General features: G+C 45.7%; 2 protein-coding genes across 2 annotated transcripts in view; both read left to right on the forward strand.

Moving 5' to 3' along the window:
* The window catches only part of LOC146785863 (uncharacterized), a 175,148-nt gene extending 169,119 nt beyond the window's left edge, over positions 1 to 6,029 (forward strand). The window contains exon 4 of the mRNA XM_085633117.1: positions 4,194 to 6,029. Coding sequence (XP_085489243.1) covers positions 4,194 to 4,352 — 159 coding nt within the window. The 3' untranslated portion in view covers positions 4,353 to 6,029. The remainder of the gene's footprint in view (positions 1 to 4,193) is intronic.
* On the forward strand, positions 4,384 to 5,238 carry B3GALNT1 (beta-1,3-N-acetylgalactosaminyltransferase 1 (Globoside blood group)). The gene has a single exon (XM_085633119.1). The coding sequence runs from the start codon at positions 4,384 to 4,386 to the stop codon at positions 5,236 to 5,238; it is 855 nt and encodes a 284-aa protein (XP_085489245.1).
* Positions 6,030 to 12,084: the final 6,055 nt, after the last annotated feature.

Raw genomic sequence — 12,084 nt, forward strand, 5'->3', positions numbered from 1 at the left:
GCAAGGGAAGCAAAGCACCTGACTGTCTGCGGAATTCCCTTTGTGCATTCCAGAAGATCTATCTTGGGTGAAAAATCAAGAGTCCTTAACAACCTTTCGGACAGTACATTGCCCACTACCTCCCAGTAGTCGGCTATCGCCCGGCATTGCCACGCGAGGTGCAAATAATCACCCTCAGACCCCCCGCAGCAGGCGCAGTGCAAGTGTGCTTTAGGATGGAGTGCAAACAGCTGTTGGGGAGTATTGTGTGTAGATGTTTAAAATGAAATAGGCTTAATCGCCCAATCAGGGAGAGTTCGTCTGTTAAGCTTCAGCAATAAGTCCAGTCCACATCCGATATTGCCTTCCTTAAGTCCGATTCCCACTGTTCTCTCGCCTTGGAATGTAGCATGGGAGGGATCTCTATTTGTATGGGGTAGTATATATTGGTCACCATGTGCCTAAATGTAGGAGCAATCGGGAACATTGACAATGTGTCTGATGCAGAGGGGGGGAAGTTCCTGGGGAAAAGTAAGGTACTGTGCCCTACATAAAGTCTGGACACAGTAATATGTAAAGATGACTAAAGAAGTGGGATCAGCGTCAGCCATTACTGTCGGGCAGTCTAGGAATTAGTCGTTAGGAAAGAGATCCCCCATTCATGTAGTCGCTGCAGAAGTGTGGTATTGGTGATGAGGGAGGCCAGCGGGATCTGGGAGAGTTAAGGATAGGTGAGTGCAGCCTCTTCCAGATCTTGGTCCAAGCCAATTGCATGCTAGAGATTGTATCCATTTCGGCAAGGTTGCGCAGATGGGTCCGACCCAGTAGCTCCGCAAGTGGAGTCGGGTGGGTGTTGTCATTCTCAATGACTACGTGTCTCATGTATGGGGCTGCCTTATTGCACAGGCTAAAGGTTCTGAGGCAAGAGCCTTAAGGAGGGGGGCAGCAGGCAGCCCTGCCTTGTGCCCCGTCCAACGGGGGAAGTCCCAGAGAGGAGCCCCACCCATAGTGTACCCGGGTTGTCAGGGAAGTATACAACCTCACCCAGTTTATAAGCTGTTGCAGGAGGCCTGTACACACATTAATACCGTGGAGAGATATGGCCACTCTAATGAGTCAAAGGCTTTGGTTGCATCCAAAAAGTCATCAACCGCCTTGTGTGTGGGGTTAAGCTGGTGCAGAAGCGCAAAGAGAGTGCGCCGGTTGTGTGCTGTGGATCTGCCTAGTATAAACATCACCTGGTCCAGGAAGACCAGCATGGGCATCAGTAGCCAAACTCCTGGTCAGTTTTTTGGTGGCGAGGTTTGAGCGCCCTAGCTAAACTTGAGGAAATAAAGAACACAGCAGTCTGGCATATTTATCACATGATCACACAGAGAGCATCACTAGATGACAATGAGGGAGAATCCAATTTTAAATGCATTTTCCTTAAGCTGAAAGCCTGTTGCACCCGGCTCATTCTTGTCTTGTCCATCTTCTTTTGGCCAGGCACTCTGGGACACTCACTTTGTCTGCACTCTATCTACTCATAGGTGTCTTGGCTCATCCATCCTTTCGAACTTGTCACCTTGGGGTTCTCTCTTTGTCTGAACTCTACTCATGACAGTCCACAGAGTCCAGCACTTCTCAGTGGGAGGCAGATCACTCAGATTATTTGGATCCAACTTGTGGAACAAATTTACCTGGCAGCTGAGATTGTCTCCCATATTGATTGTGAAAGGCTTTAAAGTCTTTTCTGTTCTTTTATATGTAGCTTTCTAATGTTTGAGATCTTATCTTAGCCACAGTTCCAGTGTCAAGATGCTTGTTGGGCATATTTTGTCAATTATAAATAATCAATCACTACAGTACCTCTACCAACCTTAGCAGCTTGTCCTTGCACCCACACAGTTCTTGCATTCTACACAATGCCATTGTTCCTGCACCAGTTCATGTGCAGATCCATTCATCCATGTACTCACTATTCAATTCATATACTTAATCACTAACCCTTTCACTTGCTGTACCGTATATAGAGCCCCCTTTCCCACCCTGATGACTCACTGCCCCAGCCTACCCATAATTACTTTGCCCCCACACACTATCTTTGCCTGTTCAGACTAATTGTGGCCCCTTCATCCAGCCATAAACAAACCCGATCCTTTAGCCATCTGTTCATGCACTCATTCATTCATTAATGCTCTCATCCACCAATCTATTAAATCATTCTCATATTCATCCAATCATTCATCAAGACACACAGTGAGGAAGCACTTTCACTAATATGCCAGAGCTATTGGTTTTGCTGTTGCTTGTTTCAAATTGAGACCTGCTTTAAGTCACCCAGGTGAGCAAGGGACCATATTGCAAAGGAGCCTGATTTAAGATCCATGTCAACTCCTGAGACAACAATTTTCCTCTACAATTCCTATCCTTTTGTAGGGTGGAAACAAAGCATCCTCGTCACCTATGATAAGATCCTGCATTTCTTTCTTTATGTAGAATCCTTACTCCTTCACCACATCAGGTCTTAACCTGGTTGCCCCACAATGCAAGGTCTGGGCACCTATCCCAACAGCAGGTCTGGTTTCTTCTAAATATAAATTGATCCTTCCAAGAAATTCCTCTTAAATTTGTCTTTTACAAGCTCATCACGAATCCGCTTGAAACTGAGGGCCAGGTGTGTTTCATGATCCTCTGAATCCTTCAAATTGGGCCTGGTGGATAATATGGTGACCAACAACATGATTATCTTGTGTGTTGCTGCTCAACGAGCCCACCTGAGTTTGCTCCCTATTCTCATCTCACACCTTCCATTTGTTTGGAGGGACGATATAGGGGAATAAGGTCTTAGTCTGCACTGGTCCACAAAGTGGTTCTTCCCATGTCTTTCCCAAGCTAAGCGCATGGAGGAAAATGTTTTCAGCAGACCTATACAGGGCTCCCACTGCAGATCAGTGCTGTGCATCATACGGTGTACCTCGGATGCTATCTGCATAATCCGCTGCTACGTGGTGGGCACGCCTAGCTGCAGAATGCGACCCAGCCTTTCCTCCCTATGTCTGCATGGGAGGCTGCACAGGGGCAAGAAAGATGAGACTCACCACACAGGCCTCTTTAGGAGGCACCAATCTTACAGTCTACCTCCATTTTGAATGTGCCCTGCCTGCAGTCCTATGTTTTCCACCATGATCATCAGAGCACCTGTCATCCTCTGGGGCAGATTTAGGACTTTTGAAACCTGGTTCCGCGTAAAGAGCTCTTTCAGGGTTGCCAACTGCAGCCACAAACTGCGAACGAAAGGGGGCGATGAACAGTCGCAACAATTTCAAGCCACCCTGCTCTCGATATTAGAGCAAATCACAGGCTGCGATGAATGCTGGCTATGACGCAGTCGACTATAGAGTGTTGGAACTGGATATGATCCTGGTAGTTTGTACGGTACTGCCATGGCCTTGTTACTGGGAGTTCCCATTTTTAGAATGGCTGTACGTTATATGGCTGCTACTGAAAAATAGTAAAGAAAGTGAACCATAATGAGGCAGCATAATTGAATTCCAAATGCAGAAAGTATATATTACAAGCAACAGTGGCGTGTTAGTGCTCCATCTATCCAGTCCAGTAACCAATAGCTCAAGGAGTACTAGACTTATTAGCACATATTCAGCAATTATTTAAAAATATTCATAACTGGCTGACCCACCAGCCTGATTATTTGCAGTCTGCATTCAAGCCTGATTTGTTTCCAAGTTACAAATTGCTTGTAAATTAAGATTCAGCTGTGTCAGTAGTTTGTGTTCAAAATGAGTTTGGTGGCATATCCCGCACATCTGATATTTCCCTTTCTGCATTTTGGTAGGAAAAACCTGGTGAAAAGTGAACAACGAAATATGGCTGGAATGGGGTATAAAACAATGTGTAACATTGCTCAAACATCAATGTATGTAGTTATTCCTCATTCTGAGGGCACAAACTAATAATGGTGTGGTATCACCACCCCATTTTACTGGGCACCTCACAATAAGGCTCACATTAGCACTAGGTGGATTGTTACACTTTACAAATATCCATACCATGCTATCCTTGCTTTTGTTCATGATCATTGCCAGGGTGTTTCTTCGTTGTCCGCAACACTACCTGCTAATTTACCGTACCAGTCAATGTTTTAATGAAACCGTCAAATATAAAGCTCAGATTTTTAATGTTAATAATATTTATATTTTCCTTTCTCGTAGGACAAAGAGCCACTAGAGAATGAGGAAGTTATGGTCTGCGGACATGTAGTCTCCAGATGTGGAAGCGCTGAAGGTCATGGCATCAAGACATTTGATATGTTTGAGATCCTGCTTTTTTGTCGTAGCTGGAATGACTGCGACAGTACTGATGTGGCTTAGCGTCCAACAAGCGCCCACTCTGGTTCAGAAAATGAATTGGATGTACTTCTACGAATACGAACCCATCTACAAGAAAAATTTCTCTTTCACTCTACGCGAACATGTCAAATGTGAAGACTCAAACCCTTTCTTGGTCATCCTGGTGACGTCAAGACCGAAAGACGCGTTAGTCCGACAGACCATACGACTAACATGGGGTTCGGTGGACATGTGGTTGGGACATCAAGTTAAAACCCTGTTCTTACTTGGCCAAGAACCAGCTGAAGATGCCAAGTTGGAAACATTGATAGAAGAAGAAAGTAAACTCAATGGGGACATAATTCAACAAGATTTTCTGGATAGCTATGATAACCTTACTTTAAAAACCATAATGGCTTTTCGATGGGTTTCTGAATTTTGCTCAAATGCCACATACATCATGAAAGCAGATTCAGATGTGTTCATCAATACTCCCAATTTACTCAACTTTCTTCGGAATTTCAGTTCATCTGATAGTTTGTTTACTGGTCATACCTTTACTGATAACTACTCGCAAAGAAGCATTTTTCGTAAAGATTACATTTCTTATGAAGAATATCCCTTCAGGTTGTACCCACCATATTGCAGCGGCCTGGGATATGTACTTTCTGGAAAGTTGGCCCTGAAAATCTATGAAGTTATGAGCCATGTAAAACCTATTTGGATTGAAGATGCCTATGTTGGAATTTGTTTAAAAGTTCTGAACGTGAATGTGCACATTCCAGAAAAAACAAAACTGTTCTTTTTAAGCAAACATGAAATTTCTCTCTGTAAATATAAGAGTGTATGTGCTGTACATGGTCTGTCCTCTGATGAACTGGTAACAGTTTGGAAGGTTATACAAAACCAAATTCTGGAAATTTGTTAGTGAGCGACAGAAGATCTACACAGAAATACAAAACCAGGAACACCTTATGTCTCTGCTCTTCTTGTTTTTCCCTTTTCAGCATTAGAATCAACCCCATCAAAATATTTAGATCTTAAACCGAGATCAGTTTAAAATCACACAAATTACCAGCCTCTCTTCTGAGGACTTCATTCAGGGATTTACAGGGTTATTTATACAAAGGTGTAAATTGCTGGTGCAAAAACACTTAGCCAAACATGACATTTAACAGAGGGTGCAGCCATTATTTACTTTTTATTTACACCTTGGTGTAAAAGATGAAGAATAAGATGCACAAACATTACTTTGTGCCCATTTAGGTATGGTACCAGAATTTTACGCACTAGATATCATTTTACAAAAATAGTGAGTCCTACATACCATGGGGCAGATTTGCAAGCCGCCTGCTCCACTTTTGCGTCACTTTTAACATGGGAAAAGTGGCTCAAGGGGCTTGTAAATAAGCCCCCATTTACTCAAATACTGCCCCATTGGAATTGATCATGAAAAACCTAAACACAATCGGACAATATTTTCCGTGCATTATTACGCCTAAAACTATAGTTTACATCAATAAACACGAGTGCAGTCTGCGCTCAGTATCTCATAGGCACTATTGTGAAAAGCTGCACATATATCGCTTGTGCACTATTTTACAGTAGTGTCACCCTAACTGCTCACTTGAGGGACAGAATGCTTCTTTGTAAGGTCTGCACTAGAAGGACTTGCTCTGGAGTCACTCTTGATTCAGGCTGAATAAACCAAATTTGTGGTACTGTTGTTTGACTGCTACTTAATTGATGCACCAGTCTAACTGTGGATGCCTTATTGATTTGTGTCACGTTTTAAAGTGAAGGGCAGGTGCACCAGGTGAGCACTGAAACAGGTGTTTATGTTTTGTAACGTATCTATATAGCACACTTCCACCCTTGCTTTTAATCAAGCATGTCACTCGACAGCTTGTTTCTGGGTTTCCCCATCCAAAAAGAAGTTTTAAAATGATGCACCTCACAACACATTTCAAAACAAATTAGCTTAAAATCCAAATATTTCACTCTCTAAAGATGCTCCTGAAATACTCCCAATAGGTATGCGCAATACATCCAGCCTCCAAGGGGAAATGAGAGTGAGTCCTTCCCAACATCTAAGAAAAGAAGAACAAGGTTTCTTGGGTATTTCTGGAGGGGCAGCGAATGACACATAAAATATTCAGTTTCTGACAGAGTAAAAAGAGAATTGACGTAAAAGACTTCAATTGGAAGCCTTTGGCATTAGTAACTGGATCAGAATCCAGTTAGTCACTGCAGTGATGTCACAACAGTGGTTAACCAAAATGGTTAGTTGAGGGGAATCACATGGGCCATAACTCTTCTCCATTCCTTTGTCACCTCTCACTACCACTTTTCTATTCTTACTTAATTCCTCCTTCAGTTTGTTCCTCCACTACCACTGCAAAATGGCAAGCAGGTAACCTGGACACTGTCTGCCCAAGATCACTGGTTACCTAATGTAAGTTGTGTTTTTCTAAGAGTGCTGCCCATATGTCTCTGGCATTTCATAGTCTCCTAAATATCCTGGTTGGTTTTGGGAAATTGCATCTTCCTGGGGTTGCACCTGGCGCACCTCTTAAGCTCTACAATCTCCTGGTGGAGTTTGGAATCTGTGTTGTGTGGAGGGTTTGCACCCATATAACTTTTGGATTACTCCAAAGATTTGTGGTGGTTTAGTAGCAGCATCTTGCTTAGGGTTATGTTTTTCAATGCGTCTCTTCTGGACTGCTTGATAGTCCTATAAATCTCTGTTAGGTTTGGAAGAGGAGTCTTCCTTTCTGATCATAAAGTACCTCTATTCCCACCCCAGACCAGCGATGTTCCACACTATTAAAAAAGTATGTATTCCATCTCAGATCTTGTTTCTTCAAACTTTCCCCTGATAGATATCTTTCTCTCCCTCCTGCTCCTCATGCTAACACTCCCTTTTTCCTTACTCCCACCTCCTATTACAACTCTGCTGCAGTATAGGGAAATCCAGGAGCAAGATCTAGGCCACAAAAAGGAGGCAAGGCATGAAGTTCATTTTAAGGCTTCTCATTCTCCCTATCCAAGAAACCTCTAGTTTGCCCCAGCGGTACATATCTTTGTATAGAGTGTGAAGAAGAGGGGGGACATTGCAACAATAAATGTCTCATGGTTTGGAAGGGAGATTTATGCCCAGATACTTTATAGGGGTCATAGTCAAGTGAAACCACATTGATCCAATGGTTTCCGCCCGGTGTGGTAGGGGGGCGGAGTCTTTAATGCTTATTCTTAGGGATTTTCGATAATGTACCTTGAACCTAGACATCTCATAAAAAATAGACCTAACTTTCTGTAGGGCCTGTAGAGACTCCTCTGGGTTAGTTATAAAGCAAAGAATGCCAACGGCAAACAGTAACAATTTCTGTTGGCTGTTGCCTACATTTAAGCTTCTAATTGCTCTTTCCATGGAACGCTTAATCGGGAACAATTTGGAAACCCGGCAAATGGGGCGAGACGGGGCAGCTCTTTCTCGTTCCATGGAATATTGGGATGGTATCTGAGCATTCGCCACTTACATCGGCTTTGATTGACAGAGCTTTATAATGTGATTGTATGAAAGGTTTAATTTTATGGGCCTATTTGTTTTTTATCTGATAACTATAATAGGTACAGCTATTCAACCATGTTGCAAGCCTTCTATACATCAGTCAAGATTAAGGCCAGACCACCGGGCAGCCTTTGTGTTTGGCCACTTACATCAGGGCAGCCGCTAACCACGTGTTATCGCCTTTCTGTCTATTTTTTTTTTTATAAATCTTTTTATTGAACAAATAAAAAGGCAGTGGCGTACAAACTAACATTTCCTTCCGCAAGGTACATTGTCTGTCACAGGTTATAGCAATTGTTTTACATTTAAGTCTAAACTATTGTGCTGTCTCATTTCAGGGATTACAAAGCATTACTTGTTCATCTAGGGAGGGGGCATGTGGGGGCTCACATATATTCCCCCGATACACATTCCATTTAGTCTAGAGTTGTATCCATTTTCGAGGACATCTACGGGCCACATATACCGTTTTCTCCCTTGCCATACACCAGTCCATGTCTTTTTTCCAGGTGTTAATCTTTGGTGGCGTTGTCGCTCCCCAGTGCATAGCTATATTCCTCTTAGCAACCATCTGCCCCAGCGTCACCCAGAGCCTACCCTTTGTATTTAGGTCCGTGGGCTCCCATATATTTAGAATTCACCTCAGGTCGTTGCTGGACCCCCCATATCACACTCATGCACTCGTGTACTTTTTTCCAGTAAGTTTGGACTAACGGGCACTCCCAGAGCGTGTGCAGAAAGGTTCCCTCCTGGCCACATTTTCTCCTGCACAGGCCATCTATACTTCTACCCATATGTGCTAATTGTCGTTCGGAAAAATAAACTCGGTGAAGAATTTTCAATTGCACCAGCCGTAACCGTGCGGAGATGGCCACCTCCTTATTGGAGGACAAGGCCTCCTGCCATTCCTCATCGTCTATTTCAAGTCCGTCTCTTCCCCATTTCTCCCTCAACGCTAGCAGGGGGTCCGGGGTGTGGTGTATTAACTTTTTATACGTGAGGGATATACTTCATTCGTGTAGGTGTCCGTCTAAGAGTCTGTCTTCGAGAGGGGAAGACTCTGGCAATGTTGACCCCTGTGGAATGTTAGCATGCAGGGAGTGTCTGACTTGTGCGTACCTGAAGTGTTCCGAGTCTGCCATTTCGTATGTCTGCTGTAGCAACGCAAAAGACACCATTCCATTTTTCCCCCATAGATCCCCTATACGGGGGGTCCCAATGAGATCCCATTTGTCGAATCCTTTTGTCCTCCCCAGCGTGCCCAGTCGCTCCGAGTCCCAGAGTGGCGTTGCCAGTGTAAGTCTGTTTGCCCACCCCAGGTTACGGTTGACCACGTGCCAGAGATGTACTGTGTGTCTTGTAGGTCCTGTGAGGGGGTATCGATTCGGTTTAGAGTACAATGCCCCGGCAAAATATCCCCCGGGAGAAGCCACTTGTCCATACTGTAAGCTGGGTCGCCCCCGTCGCTATACCTACACTGGTTTATGGCTGAGAGGTGCGCTGCCCAGTAGTACTTTCTGATGTCGGGGAGGGCAATACCTCCGTCATACCATCCCAAGGTTAGCTTTTGAAGGGCTATTCGGGGTTTCCCATCCCACAGTAGGTCCCGTTGTGCGGTTTCGATGGCCGCAAAGTACTTGTCTGGGACTGGGTCAGGGTAGTTCTGGAGAGCATAGAGAAACCTGGGCAAGGCCATCATTTTAAAGAGCGCGGCTCTTCCCAATAAGGACATAGGAAGTGTTTTCCATGTGTCAGTGTCGCACCGGAGTCTCTGCAGGGGTGGAACGAGGTTCCGCTCGTACCGGGCCTTAGCGTCAGTGGTGATAAATACCCCCAAGTATTTAAATCCTTCCTTGGCCACCTGGATAGGACAGTCGGCTGGCAGGTTCGGGTGGTCCCCGTGTATGACATATATTAATGACTTACTCCAGTTGATTTTGTACCCGGAGTTCCTCCCGAAACTAGTGAAGATATCCAACACCACTCTTAAGGACTTCCGGGGGAAAGCAAGATAGAGGAGGATGTCGTCTGCGTATAAGGAGATCCGGTCCTCCCACCCCTCGGCCCATTTCAGACCCCGGATCGACGCGTCACCCCGTATCCAGGCCGCCAGCGGCTCAAGGGAGAGCGCGAAAAGCAACGGTGGGAGCGGACATCCCTGCCTTGTCCCCCTTCCAAGTGTGAACGTTTCCGATATTTTATTATTAACCACTACTTGCGCCAGGGGCTCAGCATAGAGGAGCTGTACCCATCCGACAAAATTAGGGCCGAAACCCATCTTTTTGAGTACTGCCGTGAGGTACGCCCATTCCAATGTGTCGAATGCCATGGTGGCGTCCAATGAGACCACCATCGCATCTTCTTGTATTGTGGGGCTGCGCCCCAGTACACCATGCAGACGTCTCAAGTTGAGGGCAGTGTTGCGGTGTGGCATGAAGCCCGATTGGTCTGGGTGTACCAGCTTGGCTATTATAGGGTGGAGTCTGTTGGCCAGTAGCTTTGCAAGTATTTTGGGTTCTGCATTGAGCAGGGCGATAGGTCTGTAGAAGGCACAGCTGTCTTTAGGCTTCCCTTCTTTAGGTATGGCTACTAGCGTGGCCATGCGTTGGTCTCTCGGCAATAGCCCTCGTCTTCTACTGTCTTCGTACATACTTTTAAGGTAGGGTGCCATTTTGTCCAGTTTGAGCTTGTATAGCTCTATGGGTAGGCCGTTTGTGCCTGAGGCCTTACCTGGGCGGAGGTCGGGAATTGCCCTAGCCACTTCGTCGCTCGTGAGCGCATTGTCTAATGTCTCCCTATCCAAGTCCGAGAGGATTGGCAGTTGTATATTTGCCAGTATATCGGCGGAGTTTTCTTCTGGGAGTTCCGATCCCCTCCTGTACACCCCCTGGAAGTGCGTTGCGAATTCTCTAACAATGTCATGGGGCTCAGTGAGAACCGTCCCCGTACCAGTTTTTAGCTCTGGCACCACTCTTCGCGCCCTCTCTTTATTGTCTAACCAGTCTATCATTTTGCCAGCTTTGTCTCCCTATCCGCCCGTCCTTGTCCCTAGAAAGGGCCTTTGCAGCATCAGTGGCTAGGGCCTTATATTCAGCTACTTTTATTTGCAATTGGTGGATAGCAGCGTGGTCGCTCCTGCCTCCTCCTCAAGACGGGTAATGTCTTGTTCAATAGTGACCATTTGTTTCCCATTCTCTTTACGCATCCCCGATGTTGCTGAGAGTGCTTGTCCCCTTATTACCGTTTTAAATGCTTCCCACAGTGTCATTGAGGAGTCTACCGTACCCTCATTCTCTGCAAAGTATTGGTCTATGGCCCGCGTGAGGGTGGCTTTGATTTCTTGGTTTTGGAGGTACCAGGGATTTATCGGTCTAACACATCCCACCCTCCTCTCCCCAAACGTGAGGTGGACCCATAGTGGGGAATGGTCCGAGATGCCGCGAGCTAAGTGTTTAATTTCTTGGGTGTTCACGCCCTGGTGCAGGTGCATAAGGATGTAGTCAATTCTGGAGAGGGTATTGTGTGCCCCCGAGAGGAAAGTATATTCCTGTAGGGTGGGGTGTTGCTGTCTCCAGAGATCTGCCAGGCCGAACGCCTCAAGGAAGTTAGGGAGCCAATTATGGCTGGCACTAATATCCCTGGGTGGGAGCCGGTCGATCGCTCCTGAGACGACCGTGTTGAAGTCTCCCCCAATTATAAGTACCCCCTCTAGTAGGGAAAGCAGGAGAGTACCAAGGTCCCTGTAGGACTGTGTTTGAAGACCAGGGGGGATGTAGACTGCTAACAAAATCAGCGTTTGCCCTTCCCATTGCCCCGATACGGCTGTGAAGCGTCCCAGTGGATCTGCCCACGTATGCTGGATACTGAATGGGAAGGTGCGTTTGAGTATGATACCCACTCCTCTGGATCCTGACGTGAACCCAGCGTGAGCCACCATTGTGTATCCCCATCTATTTAGTGCTTTACAGGTATTACCGATCAGGTGCATCTCCTGGAGTAGTGCTACGTCTGGGAGATATCGCTTGAGGTACTGCAGCACTATACTACGCTTCACCTTGTCCCCCAACCCATTGGCGTTCCAACTCAAAAGTTTCAGACTTTTATCCCAATGCACCTCGGGTGTGGCACTGGCTTTCCCTGTACAACCTGCGACCCTTGCGGTTCCATCGGTTCGTTATACTATTTATTCTGCATGACCACTGA

Source organism: Triturus cristatus, chromosome 11 (assembly GCF_964204655.1).
Source record: "Triturus cristatus chromosome 11, aTriCri1.1, whole genome shotgun sequence".
NCBI classification, from domain to species: domain Eukaryota; kingdom Metazoa; phylum Chordata; class Amphibia; order Caudata; family Salamandridae; genus Triturus; species Triturus cristatus.

Coding starts and splice junctions, on each gene's coding strand:
- B3GALNT1 (XM_085633119.1), top strand. CDS start 4,384: ATGAATTGGATGTACTTCTACGAATACGAACCCATCTACAAGAAAAAT.